The sequence below is a fragment of the Mobula hypostoma genome, chromosome 10 (assembly GCF_963921235.1).
Source record: "Mobula hypostoma chromosome 10, sMobHyp1.1, whole genome shotgun sequence".
NCBI classification, from domain to species: domain Eukaryota; kingdom Metazoa; phylum Chordata; class Chondrichthyes; order Myliobatiformes; family Myliobatidae; genus Mobula; species Mobula hypostoma.
In genome coordinates this window covers 31860825-31881568 of record NC_086106.1, presented here as the reverse complement: position 1 = coordinate 31881568, position 20744 = coordinate 31860825, and the positions used below count along the sequence as shown (strand labels likewise).

At 43.6% G+C, this 20744-nt stretch overlaps 1 protein-coding gene across 1 annotated transcript in view; it reads right to left on the bottom strand.

The window, feature by feature from the left end:
- Positions 1 to 20744, bottom strand: part of LOC134352818 (zinc finger protein 850-like) — a 51529-nt gene that overhangs the window by 12111 nt on the left and 18674 nt on the right. Inside the window, exon 3 of the mRNA XM_063060307.1 lies at positions 46 to 63. Within this exon, the coding sequence (XP_062916377.1) occupies positions 46 to 63 (18 nt within the window). The remainder of the gene's footprint in view (positions 1 to 45; positions 64 to 20744) is intronic.

The following is a 20744-nucleotide window of genomic DNA, read 5'->3' as shown; positions in this document are numbered from 1 at the left end:
TAAAATTTTTTATTTGGATAAGGTATTCGCAAGTATTACACAAACTCTTTTACATATAAAAACCTTTTCCATTTTTTATATCTATATATATTTATACATTCACAAGTACACGTTCATATTTGCTGCTACCCACAGACATACATACTTATCCACTTCATTTTATCATTTTTTCCCAAATCTTTTTCTTTATTTGTATTAATTCCATGTTTTCCAGAAATAAAACAGTGAATATTCGAACCAGGGGAGCTTACGTTAACCCTATTACTATATTGATGAGGAAAGCAGCATGAACCTTTAGAAGAGTCATCTAAACTCTGCCCGCATTGGGATTATAAATTCAATCCATTTATTCCAAATTTGATTAAAAATTTTCTTTTTGAATTCTCAGAGAGTAAGTCATCTTTTCTATTTTAAATATTTCCAAAATAATTTAATGCCAATCTTCTAATGTAGGTGATGTTGGATTTAGCCACTTTCTGATGATTGATTTCTTACTTGGCTCTAAAAGGGCCTGCAGCAGCTTTATATCTTTCTTCTATTCCAAAAACAATACATGATCCCAAATAGAGAGTCTCTAAGTTCAGAGTATCTGAGTTTTAAATACCTTAACTAATGTTCTGTGAATACCTTTCTAATATAAACTTAATTTAGGGCAATCCCAAAAATTATGGAAATGATTTGCCTCCTTGGAGCCACACCTTCTCCAACACGTCACGTTTGTGTCTTTATATTTTTCCTGGTATGGGGTCTTGAAGTATCTTATAATATTTTTCCAACAATGTTCTCTCCAAGTCAAAGAGTTAGTCGAAGACCACTGAAAGCTGCATATTTTCCCCCAAGCCTCCTCTGAAAGTACCAACCCCGCTTCTTTCTCCCACTTCTCTTTAATATACAATGTGTTTACATTTTTGGCATGAGAGAGGGCGTTATATAATCGAGAAACTGATTTACTGTAAGTCGAATTCAGAATCTTGAAAAATTCTCATTCTACTGTTGATAAGTCTGTGTATCTACAACTCTGGTTAATGTCATACTTGAAGGTACCTAAAAAAATCATTGTGTTCTCGGCCGTATTTATCTTGCAGGGATTTAAAACTTTGTAATGCACTTTTATGTGTGAATGAGAGGTAGGTTGTAAGACCTTTCTTTATTCATAGTTCAAATCTTTTATCTCCTCTGCTGGAAAGGAATTCGGTATCATAAGCACACAGTCTGAAAAGTTTTAACATGTTGTAGATTCCACATGAATTAGTCACTTTCTGCCATACTTTTAGTGTGAGATTTATCCAGCTGTTTTTAATCTTTTCTAATTGGGCCATCAATCTTTTGTACACAATTGAGGCCTGTAGAGCAAAACTGTCAGTCAATCCAAATTCCATTTCCTTCCATCTAGCCTTATATTCCCTATTGCACCAATATAACAGAGGGGTTATCTGTGAAGCATAAAAATAATTTCTCAAACAAGGAAGTGCCATACCTCCTCCTTCATTTCCTAACTGTAAAGTGTTAAATCGGATTCTAGGTTTCTTCCCTTGCCAGATAAAGTGGGAAATCCATTTGTCCCATTCCCTGAATTGATTATCATCCACCTCCACAGGTAAAGTCTGGAAAATGTAAAGTAACCGAGGGAGAATATTCATTTTTATGGTATTTATCCTTGAATTTAAACTTAAAAAGAGGATAAGATTCCATCTATGTACATCTGCTTTTATCTCTGAAATTAATGGCCCATAATTTACCTGTGACAACGTTGAAAGCTCTTTTGGCAGCGTTATTCCTAAATATTTTAATGATTTAGCTTCCCACTTAAGATCATATGTATCCTGCAGTTTTTTTAGATGCTGTATAATTTAGGGACATAACCTGTGTCTTCTTTACATTAATTTTATAACCTGATGTTTTCCCGAACTCATCCAACAGTGTAAACAATCCTATGAATGATTTTTCTGGTTCAAATAGACTAAAATGTCATCTGCAAATAGCGCCACCTTCTGTTCAATCCCTGCCACCTTGATACCTTTTACAATTTCGCTCTGTCTTATTAGTTGGGCAAGAGGTTCAATATATAGTGAAAAGAAAAGAGGGGAAATTGGGCATCCCTGTCTAGTTCCTCTGAAATGAAAGAGTCAGAGAGGTCCCCATTTATCTTAATTCGAGCCGTAGGACTGTCATATAAAGTCTGAATCACTTTAATAAACCTTTCTTGAAAGCCGAATCCACCTAACACTTTATATAGGAATACCCATCTAACTGAATCAAAAGCTTTCTCGGCATCTAATCCCACTACCATTGTCTCTGTCCAGTTCTTAGTAACCTGTTCTAGTATGTGTAAAGTTCTCCTTATGTTGTCCTGAATTTGTCTTTGCTGGATGAATCCAGTCTGGTCTAAGTGGATGAGGCCAGGTAGAAGCTTTTCCACGAGCTAATATAGATGTAAATAATTTATAATCCAAGTTAAGATCACTGACTAGCCGGTAATTACCACATTCTAGTTTATCTTTACCCTCTTTAGGAATAACTGAGATAATCACCTCTCTCCAGGAAGGTGGAATTTCTCCTCTCTGTAAGATCCAATTAAAGGTGTTAAGTAATAATGGAGCTAACCGTGACTTCAGCGATTTGTACCACTCTGAGGTAAACCCGTCAGAGCCTGGAGACTTTCCGGCCTTTAATCTAGAGATGGCCACGTTCAGTTCTTTGGCAGTTACTGTTTCTAACAGGCATTCATTTTGTAAATCTGTGAGCTTGGGTAGTTTTAAAGAATTCAGGAAAGTGGCTATATGATACTTATTGGAGGCCCGGGGTGGAGAGTACAGCTCTCGATAATATGTTTCAAAACTTTCTTGAATTTTCTCTATTGTACTCTCAACAAGCTTTGTTTTTGGATTCTTTATTTTATGAATTGTATTGTCTGCTTGTTGTTTACGTAACTTATAAGCTAATAGTGGAGCTAATTTACCTCCTACTTCATAATTCTTTTGTCTCAGGTAAAGAAAATTTCTTTGAGTTTCCAATGTGTAAATATCGTCAATTTCACTTTGCAATTTCCTAACTTCCTGTTTTAAATTAGAATTAATTTTGTTGCTACCTACGACTTGAAGTTGTTTTAATTTTCCTTGAAGGTCTGCTAATTTTTGTCGCTGCCTTCTTCCAATCAGCCAATACTCTAACCATGTTAGTAACTTTCCTGTAATACCATGGGCTCTCAACTTGATAAGCAGCCTCATGTGTGGCACCTTGTCAAAGGCTTTTGAAAGTCCAAATATACAACATCGATTGCATCCTCTTTATCTATCCTACTTGTAATCTCCTCAAAGAATTCCAACAGATTCGTCCGGCAGGATTTTCCCTGAAGGAAACCACGTCGATTTTGTCCTATCTTGCCCTGTTCACCAAGTACTCCATCACCTCGTCCTTAACAATTGACTCTCACATCTTCCCAGTCACTGAGGTCCGGCTAACATGTCTACAATTACCTTTCTGCTGCTTTCCTCCTTTCTTAAAGAGTGGAGTGACATTTGCAAATTTCCAGTCCTCCAGCACCATGCCAGAGTCCAATAATTTTTGAAAGATCATTCCTAGTGCTACCTCAATGTCAAATGCTACCTCTTTCAGAACCCTAGGGTGTGGTTCATCTGGTCCGGGTGACTTATGTACCTGTAGGTCTTTCAGGTTTTTGAGCACCTTCTCCCTTGTAACAGTAACTGCACCCACTTCTCTTCCTTCACACACTACAACATCTGGCACACTGCTAGTGTCTTCCACAGTGAAGACTGATCAAAATACTCATTTAGTTTATCTGCTACCTTCTTGGCCCCCGTTACTATTTCACCTGCCTCATTTTCTAGTGGTCCTATATCCACTCTAATTTCTCTTTTATTTTTAACATACTTGAGAAAGCTTTTACTCTGCAGTTTGCTAGCTTGCTTTCATATTTCATCTTTTCCCTTCTAATGATTCTTTTAGTTGCTCTCTGTAGGTTTTTAAAAACCTTCTGAACCTCAAGTTTTTGCTTTCCTGTATGCTCTCTCTTTTGTTTTTACAGTAGCTTTGGCTTCCCTTGTCAGCCACCGTTGTACTATTTTGCCATTTGAGTATTTCTTCACTTTTGGAATACGTATGTCCTGCACCTTCCTCAGAAATGCACACCATTGCTGCTATGCTGACATCCCCTGCCAGCATCTCCTTCCAATTTACTTTGGCCAACTCCTCTCTCATACCACTGTAATTTCCCTTACTCCACTGAAATACTGCTACATCAGACTTTACTTTCCCCTATAAAATTTCAAGTTGAACTCAATCATATTGTGATCACTGGCTCCTAAGGGTTCTTTTAAGGGCTCCCTAATCGCCTCCAGTTCATTACATAACACCCAATTGAGTCTAGCTGATCCCCTAGTAGGCTTAACAACAAACTGCTCTGAAAAGCCATCTCTTAGGCACTTAGCAAACTCACTCTCTTGAGACCAACCTGATTTTCCCAATCGACCTGCATGTTAAAATCTCCCATGACTATCATAACATTGCCCTTTTGATTAGCCTTTTCTATTTCCTGTTGCAATCTGTAGCCCACCTCCCAGCTACTGTTGGGAGGCCTGTATATAACCGCCACCAGGGTCCTTTTACCCTCGCAGTTTCTTAACTCAACCCACAAGAATTCAACATCTTCCAATCCTATGTCACATATTTCTACTGACTTGATGCCATTCTTTACCAGCAGAGCCATGCCACCCCCTCTGCCTACCTTCTTATCCCTCCGATACAATGTGTAACCTTGGACATTCAGCTCCCAACTACAACCATCCTTCAGCCACGATTCAGTGGTGGCCACAACATCATACCTGGATATCATTTAATCCTTTATTGAGTCCATATCACTAACTCCTTGTGGCCACTTTCTCCTGTTCTGACCCATCGTCTGTACTGTCACAGTGAGGTCCAAGAAGTTTAAAGATGGTATAGGCATGTCTCTGCCTTCAGGAGTTAAAAGTGAATTCTACAACTTGATTTTTTAAAAAACCTGTATGAGTCATCCACCTGCAATATTAGCTCAGCTTACTTTACTTCCCAGCCAGAGAGGATGGCAGGTTCTGCTGCTCTTCATTTCACACTTTTTCACATTCTTCTGTTGGTGTTTAGACTCTCAAACTGCTTCCACTCACGTCTCTTCCAGGTAACCTTATCCACAGCTTGTCTCCATGCTCACCCCGACTTTACTGTACCAGACACACCACCTGCCCTCGCTGCAGCGGGACCAGCTTCTCTTAACAATCATTTTAGCTCTGACGGCTGTCCGACCCGCATCGTTGACCCTGCCTCTCTTCCCAGTAGTGCAGCAACCAGCAGAGTAGTCCCAGCATTTCCTACTGATTAAATGTGCCAGATATTGTAGTGTGTGAAGGAAGAGAAGGGTTTAGATTTTTAGATCATTGGGATCTCTTCTGGGGAAGGTGGGACCTGTACAGATTGGATGGGTTGCACCTGAACTCGAGGGGGAGCAATATTCTTGCAGGTAGGTTTGCTAGCATGGTTCGGGAGGGTTTAAACTAATTTGTGAGGGGGATGGGACCCAGAGTGATAGAGTAGTGAAAGAAGTGCATGGAGTAAAGCCAGATCTAACATACAGAGAGGCTTTGAGGAAAGAGAAGCAGAATAAACGGTGTAAAGACAGTAAGGTAGAAGGGCTGAAATGTGTGTACCTCAATGCAAGAAGCATCAGGAACAAAGGTGATGAACTGAGAGCTTGGATACATAAATGGAATTATGATGCAGTGGCCATTACAGAGACTTGGCTGGCACTAGGGCAGGAATGGATTCTCAATATTCCTGGATTTCAGTGCTTTAAAAGGGATAGAGAGGGCGGAAAAAGGGGAGGAGGGGTGGCATTACTGGTCAGGGATACTATTACAGCGACAGAAAGGGTGGGTGATGTAGCAGGATCCTCTTTTGAGTCAGTATGGGTGGAAGTCAGGAACAGGAAGGGAGCAGTTACTCTACTGGGGTATTCTATAGGCCCCCCGGTAGCAGCAGAGATACAGAGGAGCAGATTGGGAGGCAGATTTTGGAAAGGTGCAAAAATAACAGGGTTGTTATCATGGGTGACTTTAACTTCCCTAATATTGATTGGCACCTGATTAGGTCCAAGGGTTTAGATGGGGCAGAATTTGTTAAGTGTGTCCAGGATGGATTCCTGTCATGGTATGTGGACAGGCCAACCAGGGGGAATGCCATACTAGATCTAGTACTAGGTAATGAACCGGGTCAGGTCACAGATCTCTCAGTGAGTGAGCATCTGGGGGACAGTGACCACGGCTCCCTGGCCTTTATAATTATCATAGAAAAGGATAGAATCAAAGAGGACAGGAAAATTTTTAATTGGGGAAAGGCAAATTATGAGGCTATAAGGCTAGAAATTGCGGGTGTGAATTGGGATGATGTTTTTGCAGGGAAATGTACTATGGACATGTGGTCGATGTTTAGAGATCTCTTGCGGGATGTAAGGGATAAATTTGTCCCGGTGAGGAAGATAAAGAATGGTAGGGTGAAGAAACCATGGGTGACAAGTGAGGTGGAAAATCTAGTCAGGTGGAAGAAGGCAGCATACATGAGGTTTAGGAAGCAAGGATCAGATGGGTCTATTGAGGAATATAGGGAAGCAAGAAAGGAGCTTAAGAAGGGGCTGAGAAGAGCAAGAAGGGGCCATGAGAAGGCCTTGGCGAGTAGGGTAAAGGAAAACCCCAAGGCATTCTTCAATTATGTGAAGAAAAAAAGGATGACAGGAGTGAAGGTAGGACCGATTAGAGATAAAGGTGGGAAGATGTGCCTGGAGGCTGTGGAAGTGAGCGAGGTCCTCAATGAATACTTCTCTTCGGTATTCACCAATGAGAGGGAACCTGCTGATGGTGAGGACAATATGAGTGAGGTTGATGTTTTGGAGCATGCTGATATTAAGGGAGAGGAGGTGTTGGAGTTGTTAAAATACATTAGGACAGATAAGTCCCCGGGGCCTGACGGAATATTCCCCAGGCTGCTCCACAAAGCGAGAGAAGAGATTGCTGAGCCTTTGGCTAGGATCTTTATGTCCTCGTTGTCCACGGGAATGGTACCGGAGGATTGGAGGGAGGCGAATGTTGTTCCCTTGTTCAAAAAAGGTAGTAGGGATAGTCCGGGTAATTATAGACCAGTGAGCCTTACGTCTGTGGTGGGAAAGCTGTTGGAAAAGATTCTTAGAGATAGGATCTATAGGTATTTAGAGAATCATGGTCTGATCAGGGACAGTCAGCATGGCTTTGTGAAGGGCAGATCGTGTCCAACAAGCCTGATAGAGTTCTTTGAGGAGGTGACCAGGCATATACATGAGGGTAGTGCAGTGGATGTGATCTATATGGATTTTAGTAAGGCATTTGACAAGGTTCCACACGGTAGGCTTATTCAGAAAGTTAGAAGGCATGGGATCCAGGGAAGTTTGGCCAGGTGGATTCAGAATTGGCTTGCCTGCAGAAGGCAGAGGGTGGTGGTGGAGGGAGTACATTCAGATTGGAGGATTGTGACTAGTGGTGTCCCACAAGGATCTGTTCTAAGACCTCTACTTTTCGTGATTTTTAGTAACGACCTGGATGTGGGTGTAGAAGGGTGGGTTGGCAAGTTTGCAGATGACACAAAGGTTGGTGGTGTTGTAGATAGTGTAGAGGATTGTCAAAGATTGCAGAGAGACATTGATAGGATGCAGAAGTGGGCTGAGAAGTGGCAGATGGAGTTCAACCCGGAGAAGTGTGAGGTGGTACACTTTGGAAGGACAAACTCCAAGGCAGAGTACAAAGTAAATGGCAGGATACTTGGTAGTGTGGAGGAGCAGAGGGATCTCGGGGTACATGTCCACAGATCCCTGAAAGTTGCCTCACAGGTGGATAGGGTAGTTAAGAAAGCTTATGGGGTGTTAGCTTTCATAAGTCGAGGGATAGAGTATAAGAGTCGCGATGTAATGATGCAGCTCTATAAAACTCTGGTTAGGCCACACTTGGAGTATTGTGTCCAGTTCTGGTCACCTCAGTATAGGAAGGATGTGGAAGCATTGGAAAGGGTACAGAGCAGATTTACCAGGATGCTGCCTGGTTTAGAAAGTATGGATTATGATCAGAGATTAAGGGAGCTAGGGCTTTACTCTTTGGAGAGAAGGAGGATGAGAGGAGACATGATAGAGATGTACAAGATAATAAGAGGAATAGATAGACTGGATAGCCAGCGCCTCTTCCCCAGGGCACCACTGCTCAATACAAGAGGACATGGTTTTAAGGTAAGGGGTGGGAAGTTCAAGGGGGATATTAGAGGAAGGTTTTCGACTCAGAGAGTGGTTGGTGCGTGGAATGCACTGCCTGAGTCAGTGGTGGAGGCAGATACACTAGTGAAGTTTAAAAGACTACTAGACAGGTATATGGAGGAATCTAAGGTGGGGGCTTATATGGGAGGCAGGGTTTGAGGGTCGGAACAACATTGTGGGCCGAAGGGCCTGTACTGTGCTGTACTATTCTATGTTCTATGTAAACCAGCCCCCTCCCCACTTTCCTGCCCGACAGCCCAGCAACGCGCCAGCATCCTCCAGCTCCCGGCACCGGCGCCCACAGGGCTGGAAGTGCGATGCTTTCCCCCACCCGCTGTCCCAAGCTGAGCGATAGTTCCCGGGTGCAGAAACCGTTTCCGTCCCGACTGAAAACCTATTGCTCACCTCAGCAAGAGCCTCCGGCAGAGAGTCCAGCCGCGAATTCTTTCAGCCGTCACTTCCGGTATGAGGTGCGTGCGCATGCGAATTGGGAGCGGCGTGCGACCTGGATTGAGCGCTTTCTCTCCCGCAATGATCTGTGGGTACGAGTGACCACCATGAAATTCTTTTTCTTCTCCGGCTCACCCTGAAACCTTGAAAGAAAAGAAAGGCAGCACGATCATCAACCCCCAAATTCCCCTCCCGCAATAAAAAAACAACTGACTAAAAGGAACAGGCACGTCAATATCCAAATCCCCCCTCCCGCACAATAAAAAAGAACAAAACGGATCAGCCATTTCTATTTTATTGAATTCCAAACTCTTCACAGCTTCAGATTTTATCACTTTTTGTAACTGCGGCAATGAAGGAACACAGGGACCAATTTATGTCTAGCAACAATCTGAAACGCAGCATCCATCATCAAGGACCCCCACCACCCAGGACATGCTCTCTTCTGGCTGCTGCCATCAGGAAGAAGGTAAAGTTGCCTCAGGACTCTCACCTCCAGGTTCAGGAACAGTTATGACCCCTCAACCATCAGGCTGTTGAACCAGAGGGGATAACTTCACTAACTTCACCTGCCCTATCACTGAAACGTTCCCACAACCAATGAACTCACTTTCAAGGACCCATCATCTCATGTTCTCGTTATGTATTTATTATTATTATTATTATTGCCCTTTTTGTATTGGCACAGTTTGTTCTCTTCAGCGCTCTGGCTGAATGCCCTCATAAAGTAGCTTTTTATTGATTCTGTTATGGTTATAATTCTATAGATTACTCAGTATGCTCACAGGATCTCAGGGTTGTATATGGTGACATGTATGTCCTTTGAAAATAAATTTCCTTTGAACTTTTGATATTATTTGTGATGTTGATCAACAAATAAACATAGATCGGATCCGTAGATTTTCCAGACATTGTCCGGCATCTTTTATATTGAAAAATAGTCTTTGGAAATACTTAGCAACAGTTATGAAGAGGGAAATGATCATCCTTTCAGATCAATGTCCCTTCAGCAACGGATCTTTAACGTTCACCTGAGGTGATAACCGCAGGCTCCCTGCTAGGGCTAGGCCACGACTCATCCTTTGGCATGCTTCATTGACATCCCCATAGCTGCTTCTAACCAACGTGGCACCCAGTCGTCCTGTGATATTTGCTGACTCCTCCCTACTGGTACAAACATAGGTATTCGTTGGGGCTGTGTGACATCCTTTCACTGTCTCCTCTGTCAAAGCCCAGCAGACCTTCCCAACTCATGCCTGAAGTAGCACACTTCCCTGGAGAGGATGTGCAGTAATTGTGGGGCAGCTACAGACTTGGTGGAAGCAGAGATTGATGAGGGTGAAGGCAGTTTATTGACACAGATCTTTAGAGCCCAGGAATGGAATGTTTTCTGTGGGTAACATTAACAGATTAATTAAAGAAAAGAAAGATTTTGGCACATTGGCCTTCATAAATCAATGTGTTTGGTTACAGGAAATGGGATGGTATAAGATATTAAGATGTTCTAAGTTGGATAAGACTAGTTTGGATTATTCTGTGTATTTGGGGGTCACCTACCTGTAGGCAAGATGTAAACAAGGTTGAAATAGTGCAGGGAAAATTTGCAAGCTGTTGCCAGGTCTGGAGGACCTGAGTTATAAGGAAAATTTAGAATTTAGAATGCAGAAGACTGAGAGGAGATTTTTTTGATTGAGTTATACAAAATACAAATTGATGAGGGGTAAATGCAAGCTGGCTTTTTCCAGCGATGGAAGGAGGCAGTTTAAATGGTTGGGTATGGACTAGATGGGCCGAATAGCCTGCTTTCTGTGCTGTACTTCTCAAATTACCCAAGGGTGGTAACATTCAATCCAGTGCACAAACATCTTCACTTCATTAAAGTGTTGGCCGATCTGTATAAGCAGGAATATCAGTGAACATTTTATCTCTAACTAAATAATTTGATTCCAATTAATTAAAGAAGGTACAGGAGCACACAGCAGCTGACAGTGTCTATCCCTTTGTTGCTTGTTTCTATAATGGGATAGACACCACAAAATGAGGCGCAGCAGCTGGCACAACATTTCACAGTGCCAGAGATCACTGATTGAGTTTCAGTTCCCACTGTTGTCTGTAAGTTCTTCCATTCTCCCTGTGACCATGTGAGTTTCCTCTGGGTGCTCTGGTGTCCTCCCACATTCCAAAGATGTACGGGTTAGGGTGAGTAAATTGTGGTTGCTATGTTGGTGCCAGAAGTGTGGTGACTCTTTTGGGGTTCCCCAGCACAGTCCAAGGTCTTTGACATATTTCACTCTATGTAAAGCTCATCTTTAAATAGGATTTTATCTTTATTTGGAAAAAAAAGTATCATAAAAGGCTGAAGTGGACAAATAAAGGCAACAAGTTAGTAGCAAGGAGACGAAGAGAGAAAGACTGGAAATGGATTTGAGTTTATTATTGTCACAGGTACTGAGATACGATGAAAAACTTGTCTTGCAGACTGTCGGTACTGGGACTTCCTTACTGTAAAAGGACAAATTGGATCGAGTTTGTTAAATGTGACTTGGTCCAACCAAGCAGAGTTCACTGCCAAGAAGGCCCACCAGCGCCTTTACTTCCTGAGAAAGCTAAAGAAATTTGGCCTGTCCCCTAAAACCCTCACTAATTTTTATAGATGCACCGTAGAAAGCATTCTTCTAGGGTGCATCACAACCTGGTATGGAAGTCCTGTCCAAGACCGGAAGAAGCTGCAGAAGATCGTGAACACGGTGCAGCACATCACACAAACCAATCTTCCGTCCTTGGACTCACTTTACACCGCACGCTGTCGGAGCAGTGCTGCCAGGATAATCAAGGACACGACCCACCCAGCCAACACACTTTTCGTCCCTCTTCCCTCCGGGAGAAGGTTCAGGAGCTTGAAGAATCATACGGCCAGATTTGGGAACAGCTTCTTTCCAACTGTGATAAGACTGCTGAACGGATCCTGACCCGGATCTGGGCCGTACCCTCCAAATATCTGGACCTGCCTCTCAGTTTTTTTGCACTACCTTACTTCCCATTTTTCTATTTTCTATTTATGATTTATAATTTAAATTTTTACTATTTACTATCGATTTGTTCTCCATGGAGCGCGAAGCGCAGAATCAAATATCGTTGTGATGATTGTATGCTCTAGTGTCAATTGTTTGGCGACAATAAAGTAAAATAATATGTGTTCAGGAAAATGTTGGGGGTATTTAAAGCGGACTTTGATAGGTTCTTGATTAGTAAGGGCGTCAAACGTTGCAGTGTTTATGGGGTTGAGCCGTGATCGAACAGCAGAGCAGACTCAGTGGGCCGAATTGCCTAATTCTGCTCAGACGTCTCAGGGTCAAAAGTGTGACACCTAAGTAGTTTTGTGTGAAGGTAGGAGAACTGTGCCGGGAATGTGGGGGGAGAAAAGCAAAGGAAAGCAGCGAGCAGAGAAACGCGGCAGTAGGAGGCGCCAATGAACCGCGGTCAGCGCACCTCCCCGCCACTCCTCAAAACCCAGCGCCACTGAGAGGGGGCCCAGGACTCAAGCAGCAGGCAGGGCTCCAGCACCCACCCGTTCCCTCGCCCTGCAACCTCCCACCTGGCGCTTGAACAAGCGATCCCAGTGGCAATGTGAGCACTCAGCATGAATCATTGCTGGAACCTCCTCCGCACGCCGCTTTGAACCCCGGCGTTGTCTCCACCCCGCCGCCCTCTCCGCACACGGCTGGGCCGCAGGAAGCGAGCGGACAGCCGCTGACTCCGCGGCTGGCACAGCGACAGGTGCGGAGGGGGTTGTCGAGAACTGGTCAGGGGGCCAGAGGGGAGAGGGAGAGAGAGAGAGAGAGAGAGACAACTTCAGTGAGTGTGCAGAGCTCTGTTAAATGGAAAACAGTGTGTGGAAGTTTAAAAACCATCATTTTTAGCAGGAAAATATTTTTTAATAGGCAGACTGCAGAGCCCTGAGATGGAAAAGCATTTCAGAATCGGGTGCATTATCATTGGAATTAGTTATCATTGTCACAGTGCAAAGCTTGTCTTGCATACTGTTCATACCATTAATTCATCACACAGAGCATCGAGGGAGAGCAGGCTAAAGTATAACAATACAGAATAAAGAAAAAGCGCAGATAAACAATAAAGTGCAATATCATAACTGGGTAGATTGTAGGGCAAGAGTCCATCTTATTGTACCAGGGAACCCTGATACCCCTCCACAGATGCTGAACCGTTTTGTTCCCCCTTGTTCTATTCGACCTGCTGCTTATTGACTGATGTAAAGATTGCACATAAGGATGATCAAATGTTCCGGTACAGCCATGGGTCCTCATGTGATCCATAGTTTGTCATGATCGACACAGCCAAAGGCCTTGCTGGAGTTCATACAGCACGTATAGACGTTTTTGTCTTCTCGAGAATCCATCTCACATCTACAATGATGTCTCTTGATCGCCTTCCTTCCCTGAAACCTGCTTGCGCTTCAGGAAGCTCCTGCTCTAAATAAGGTTGAAGTCTTTTCTGAATGATCTTCGGTAAAATCTTGCTGGCGTGAGGAATGAGGGTGATTGTATGATAATTTCCACACTGTCAGATCACTTTGGTCAAAAGCGTGGATTTCCTCTGTCACTTGGCCATGACATTGTCTTCCAAGATCAGCTGATAGACAAGGAGATTGAGGGGTGAGATATGTTGGCAGAATTATTAATAACCTGCATTATGCCGATGACACAACAATACTGGCTGGAGTTGAAAAAGACCTGAAGCAACTGCTAACCAACATCAAGGAACATTCAACTGACACTTTCAACTTACTTGGATCAATAATTAACACTGAAGCGGTAAGCAGCCAAGAAATCCGATGAAGAATCACCCATGAAGGATTTAGAGAAGATCCTTGGGGACAGGGATCTATCTCTACGTACAAAGATTCCACTTGTGCAGGTGATGGTGTCTCAACAACGTTATATGATGTGAAAGTTGGAAGGTAAAGAAGGATAGGAAGTGTTTGATGCCTTTGAACTGTGGCGCTGGAGAAAAATACTTCACATCTTGTGGACCTCTCATAGAACAAACAATCAGTCCCCAGCGAGATCAAAACCAAGTCTCTCTCTCTGGAGGCTCAAATGACAAGTCTCTGCCTATCGTACTTTGGGCACATCATGCAAAAAAACAGCTCCCTGGAAAAGGGTATCATGCTCGGGAAGGTGGAAAGACAACAGAAGAGAGGAGGGTTGCCAATCAGATAGATGGACACAGTAAGGATAGCTATGAACACAACGTTATCTACAATGAGCCTTTGTGAGGATCAAAACTCATTTAGGGCAACTATCCATAGGGTCACCATGAGTCGATAATGACTCGATGGCACTTAACAACATCAACGACAGCAGGGTAGAAGCTATCCTTGAACCTGGTGGGATACGCTTTTAGACTTTTGTACCCTCTGCCCAGTGGGAGAGGGGAGAGGAGAGAATGCCTGGGGTGGCTGGGGTCTTTCATTATGCTGGCTGCTTTACTGAGGGTCCATTTTTTCACTGAATATGACGTGGAATTTGTTGTTTCATGTCAGCAGTACAATGCAAAACAAAGAAGTTACAATAAGTTACAAAAATAAGTAAGTAGTGCAAAAGAAAGATAGCGAGGCAGTGTTCATGGGCTCACAGTCTTCTCAGAAATCTGATGGCAGAGGGGGAGAAACTCTTCCTAAAATGTTGAGTGTGTGTCTTCAGGCTCCAGTCCCTCCTCCTCAAATTGTAAACGGTTAGCATGTTGGTACTGTAAGGGATGAAGAAAGCTGACCCTGTTGTGAGAGGGATTGAATACAAAAGGGAGAGATTAGATACAGCATTGCTGAGATCTTTACAGATCAATCTGTAAATATTGTTCTTCTTATTTAAGTCATTAATGTACTGGAAGCATTTCTGAGAAGATTTACTGGGCCCAGAGTTGGTTTGGGTATCCAGTCTTTATGAGTTTAAAGATACAAGAGGATTAAAAGATTAAGGAGTTTGAGGAGATTTGGTTTGTCACCTAAAACACTGGAAAACTTCTACAGACGTACCATGGAAAGCGTTCTGACTGCAACACCTTCAGGTATGGGGGAAGGGGAGGGCTACTGCACAGGATCGAAGAAAACTGCAGAGTGAAAAAAATTACTCAGCTCCATCTTGGGTATTAGCCTCTGTAGTATCCAAGACATCTTCAAAGAGCGGTGCCTCAGAAAGGCGGCGTCCATTATTAAGGACTCCCACCAGCCAGGACATGCCCTCTTCTCATTGTTACCATTGGGAAGGAGGTACAGAAGCCTGAAGGCACACACTGAACGATTCAGGAACAGCAAACATGAGGGAATCTGCAGATGCTGGAATTTCAAGCAACACACTTAAAAATTGCTGGTGAACGCAGCAGGCCAGGCAGCATCTCTGGGGAGAGGTACAGTCGATGTTTCGGGCCGAGACCCTTCGTCAGGACTAACTGAAAGAAGAGTTAGTAAGAGATTTGAAAGTGGGAGGGGGAGGGGAGATCTGAAATGATAGAAGACAGGAGGGGGAGGGATGGAGCCAAGAGCTGGACAGGTGATTGGCAAAGGGGATATGAGAGGATCATGGGACAGGAGGCCTAGGGAGAAAGAAAGAGGGAGGGGGGAAGCCCAGAGGATGGGCAAGGGGTATAGTGAGGGGAATAGAGGGAGAAAAGGGAGAGAGAAAAAGAATGTGTGTATATAAACAAATAATGGATGGGGTATGAGGGGGAGGTGGGGCATTCTGATATGCCTATCCCACGTCCCATTCCCATTCCGATATGTCTATCCACGGCCTCCTCTACTGTAAAGATGAAGCCACACTCAGGTTGGAAAAATATATAATATATAGGTATTATATATTCCTATATAATAATAGGAATTATTATATATAATTCCTATATATAAGGAATTACATAGGATAATATATAATCCTCCATCCCTCCCTGTCCGTCCTTGGCCACTCAGATGCAGAAAGATCCTTCATTGCTGTTTCTGTAACAGTTTTGTTTGACCAGTCAGCGTTGTTAGCTCCAAGCCGAACCCCCAAACCTGAGGGATCGGTGGACCACTCTTAGTCTGACCTCTACCCTTTGACCTGTCTGGTACGGGTGACCCTAAAGCCCTGACTCCAGCCAACATAGCTCTCCGGGTCATTGAGGCACACAACCCTCTAAACCACAACAAGTATGTTTTGCTCTTGAAGAATATATATTTGTACTTATTTGTTTGTTTATTTGCAATTTGTCTTCTTTTGCATGTTGTTTACCGTTCTTATGCCATGTGTAATTTTTCATTGATTCTATTAGATTCCTCGTTCTACCATGAATGCCAGCAAGAAAATGAATCCCAGGGTTGTAAATAGTGACATGTATGAACTTTGATAATAAATTTACTTTGAACTTTGAGATTAATCCTGTTCGCAATTAACATATTCATAGCTCCATAACCTTTGATTCATCTAATATTGAAAATCCACTCAAACACTTTAGTTTCCTCAGACTTTCAGGGTTAATAATTTCAAAAAAAATCATCGCCAACTGAGTGAAGAAATGTACCTTCATTTCACATCTAAATAGTTTACCTTTAATTCTGAGATTGTGATTCCAGATTTTCAGCTCTATAGACGGGAAGCATCATCCCCTTTGTGAGGTTTAGTTTTCATGTTGTGTGTCACAATGAGGCCACTTCTCATTTTCCTGCGGCCCAAAGGATAGAGACCTAGCCTGCTTAATTTCTTTACATATGGCGGCCTCATCACCCTTAGAACTAATCTGTTAAATCCTTACTACACTCACTGAATAGTAAGTTTGACCACAAACACGAGGAAATCTGCAGATGCTGGAAATTCAAGCAACACACATCAAAGTTGCTGGTGAATGCAGCAGGCCAGGCAGCATCTCTAGGAAGAGGTACAGTCGACGTTTCGGGCCGAGACCCTTCTTTGTTTTAGTTGGGTGAGGTGAGTGAGGATGTGTGTCGGTCACAGTTGGCCATGGATGTTGTGCTCTAGCTGTGTAGATACGCAAGCCCGGACAGTACGATACGGAGATCTAGCTGCTGCCCATATAGCACGCTCCCCCTCCCCACTCATCTGATGAATACAAAGGAATGGCAGAGACCAATACAGTTTGGTATCAGCAGTGTCCCAGGAGTTGCCAGTCAGCATTGAACTCAATGTAGGACTGCTTTAGGGACTCCAGCTCCAGATTTTTCCCTCGGGGTTTACTCCCGAAGTCTTCTCCATGAATGGGTATAGCCGCAAGACAGCGGAGGTTTGAGGTCAGAGTTTTCCTTCTCCGAGATGAGCTGCCAACGAGCCCCATCTGTGTTAATTATACAGAACAAAGAACAGTACAACACAGTGTGCTGGTCCATTGGCCCAGGACATTGTGCCAACCTTTATTAATCTATTCCATGATCAATCTAACTCTTGCCCCCCCACACAGCCCATAACCCTCCATTGACATCTTCCCAACCTCCCCTCACTCACCATTATGTGAATGTCCTGTGGTATTGGCCACTGCTGTCCTGTGAAAATGGTGCTGGCTGCTCATAATCTTGTATACCTCTGTCAAGTTGCTCTTGTCTTCCTTCACTGCAAAGGGAAAAGCCCTGGCTCACTTATCCCACTTTCCTCCTAAGACGTGCTCTCTAATCCAGGCAGCATCTTGATTAATCTGCTCTACACCCTTTCTAAAGCTTCCACACCCTTCTGTAATGAGGTGCCCTGAACAACACACCATATTCCAATGTGGTCTAACCAGTGTTTTATAGAGCTGCAACCTCATGGTTCTTGAAGTCAATTCCCAGTTCAATGAAGGCCAACTCACCGTATGCCTTATTAACCAATCTATCAATCTGCGCTGCAACTTTGCAGGATCTATGAACTTGGACCCCAAGATTCCTCCATCCCACTACACTGCTAAGAATTCTGCCATTAACCCTGTATCCTGCTTTCAGATCTGTATTCTGCCTTCAAGTTCAAACTTCTAAACTATATAAATTCACACTTTTACATCGACTAAAACCGCATATAGTTCAGGCTTTGAGTCACCAATGTTTTTCAAAACTAGTTAAAATTTGCAAAACTTCTATCTTTACCTTCTACTCAAATCTTCTTGCAATAAAGACCAAGATGCTAATTGCCTGCTGCTGTTGGCTGTTGGACGTGTGACTTGTGTACAGAGCATCAGGTGTTCCTTCTATTGAATATTACTGGATCTTTTACCATAAAAAATTACTCAGCATTTCATTTTTCTACATCTGTTTGGAGCCTCTGAGCATCCGCTTTACTAACTTCTTCCCACTTATGCACAAGAGATTCTGTAGGTGCTGGAAATCCAAAGCAACAAGCATAAAATGGTGCAGAAACTGAGCAGGTCAGGCAGCATCTGTAGAGAGGAATGAACAGTCGATGTTTTGGACCAAGAACCTTCATCGGAACAGAAAGGAAGGGGGAAAGTAAACCAGTTAGAAGAGGGGAAGGAGTACAAGTTAGAAGATGATAGGTGAAACCAGTTGGCGGGGGGGTGGGGGGATGGGTGAGTGGGGGTAGGAAGGATGAAGTGAGAAGCTAGGCTATGATAGGTGAAAACGGTAAATGGCTGATGAAGATATAATCTGATAGGAGAAGAAGGTGGTATGTGGGAGAAAGACAAGGAGGAGGGACAGCAGAGAGCTGATAAGCAGGTGAGGAGGAGAAATCAATGTTCATGCCATCGGGTTGGAGGCTACCCAGTTGGAAAATGAGGCATTGCTCCTCCAACCTGAGTGTGGCCTCAAAGTGGCTGTAGCCTAGACATGTCGGAATGGGTGAGGGAAGTGGAATTAAAATGGGTGGCCATGGGTGGAGGGAAGGTGCAAGTGGACTAAGCTTCTCGCTTAGTTTCTTCTCATCAGCAAATTTGGAGATTTACTGCATTTGGTTCCCTCAGCCCGATCGTGGAATCAGTTTTAATCGCAGACGATGATCCTTGTGGTCCACCTCTAGTCTAAGTATGCTGATCTGAGAAGAGCCTGTTCACTCCTCCTCTTTCTATCTATCCCACCCAATTTCACCTGCGCTAATCTTTTTTAGTGACCCATCTGTGTGGGACCCTTGTGAAAAGCCTCTGAAAATCCAAATGACGACAGCTGCTGCTTTGTCAATACATCTTCAAAGAACTACAAAAGTGAATTCCCTGTCACTAAACCATGATGACTCTTCAGTCATATTCTTTGATAAGTGTCTTGATATGATGGCATATATGGTCGGAGGGAGGAGAACATGGTGGCGCGACGCAGCGCACGCAGCCTCTCCAGTGAAATGATATTGTATTTGTTAAATAGAGGCCATGCACGATCCTGATTTGATGGAGACGGTTGTGAGAAGCACGGAGGAACATCTGGAAAAACTTCTGCAATGCCCGGTTCGCTGCTGCTGCTGCTACTGCGTGATCGAGAATCTCCAGAGGGGAAGGCCCCAAATCCTCGGCTTTGCCTGTTGCTGGCGGCCGGGGATGGGGTGGTAGCACTCGACAGAGATGGTGCTCGGTGCTCGGTGTCGGAGGGCTGATCGAAGGCTCAAAGCTTTCGGACGGACTGAGAGTTGGACTGTGATCGGACCCTTCCAGGATGCTGCATTGGCAAGTTTGCGGCACTGGAAGCTCATGGCAGGGAGAGTTTTCTTCCTTCTACCGTCTGCGTGAGATGTTGGGACTTCCGAGAGACTTTGAGACTTTTTTTACCGTGCTCATGGCCTGTTCTTCTATCAAATTACGGTACTGCTTGCACTGTTGTAACTATATGTTATAACTATGTGGTCTTTGTTAGCTTTTCAGTCTTGGTCTGTCTTGTGTTTCTGTGATATCATACTGGAGGAATATTGTATCATTTCTTAATGCATGCATTACTAAATGACAATAAAAGAGGACTGCGTGTCCTCATAATCTAATCTAATATTTGTTAATTATCTTTTATAATACATTAGAGCATGTTTCCTACCACGGATCTAACTTTCATTCACTGTTTTCCCTCTTCCTCATTTCTTAAGTAGCTAAATACATGGCTGCCTGCACGAACTATTTCAGAATTTTGTCGGGTGACGATCAGAAGATCCATTTTCCCAAGTCTATCTTTTTCAAAACTCTGGGAAAGAGATCCTTGAGATGTATTGTTTTTATGCTTATTGTCCCATTAATATTTTTACTTGTGTAGGCACACATTAGTCTTTTTCTTTTTGCATGCCTATGACAGCTCTTTCAATACAGATATTGCGGTCAGCATAATTGTATTGGACTGCCAGCTGTCTCTTTGTTCGGTCTGGACTCCAGACAGCAAGCACAGTGTGGGGGAACCTGTAACCCTTGGGCTGAGACAGGTCAGGATGCAGCCTCATCAGTTGGTTTAGAGAGGTAGCCTAAATGTTCTTCAAAAGGCGGTGGCCCAGGAAGGCAGCATTCATCATTAAGGACAGTCACTCTCATGATATGCTCTCTCCTGATTACTATCACCAGGGAGATAAAGGAAGACGCACTCTCAACATTTTAGGGACAGCTCTTCCATCAGATTTCTGAAAGGTCCATGAACCCAAGAACACTAACTCACTATTCCTCTTTTACACTATTTGTTTTATTTCTTATTGTAATTTAAAGTAACTTTTGGATGTCACAAACAAGAGAAAGTCTACAGATGCTGCAAGTCCGAGTAAGACACACTAAAAGCTGGAGGAACTCAGCAGGCCAGGCAGCCTCAATGGAAAGGACAAAGCAGTCGATGTTTCGGGCCGAGACCCTTCAGCAGGAAGGACGAGAAGTCAGAGTGAGAAGGTGGGGGGGGGGGAGGAAGGAGTACAAGGTGGCAGGTGATGGGTGAAACTGGGAGTGGGAAAGGGTGAAGTAAAGAGCTGGGAAGCTGACCGGTGAAAGAGATAAAGGGCTGGAGAAGGGGGAATCTGATAGGAGAGGGTAGAATGCCATGGAA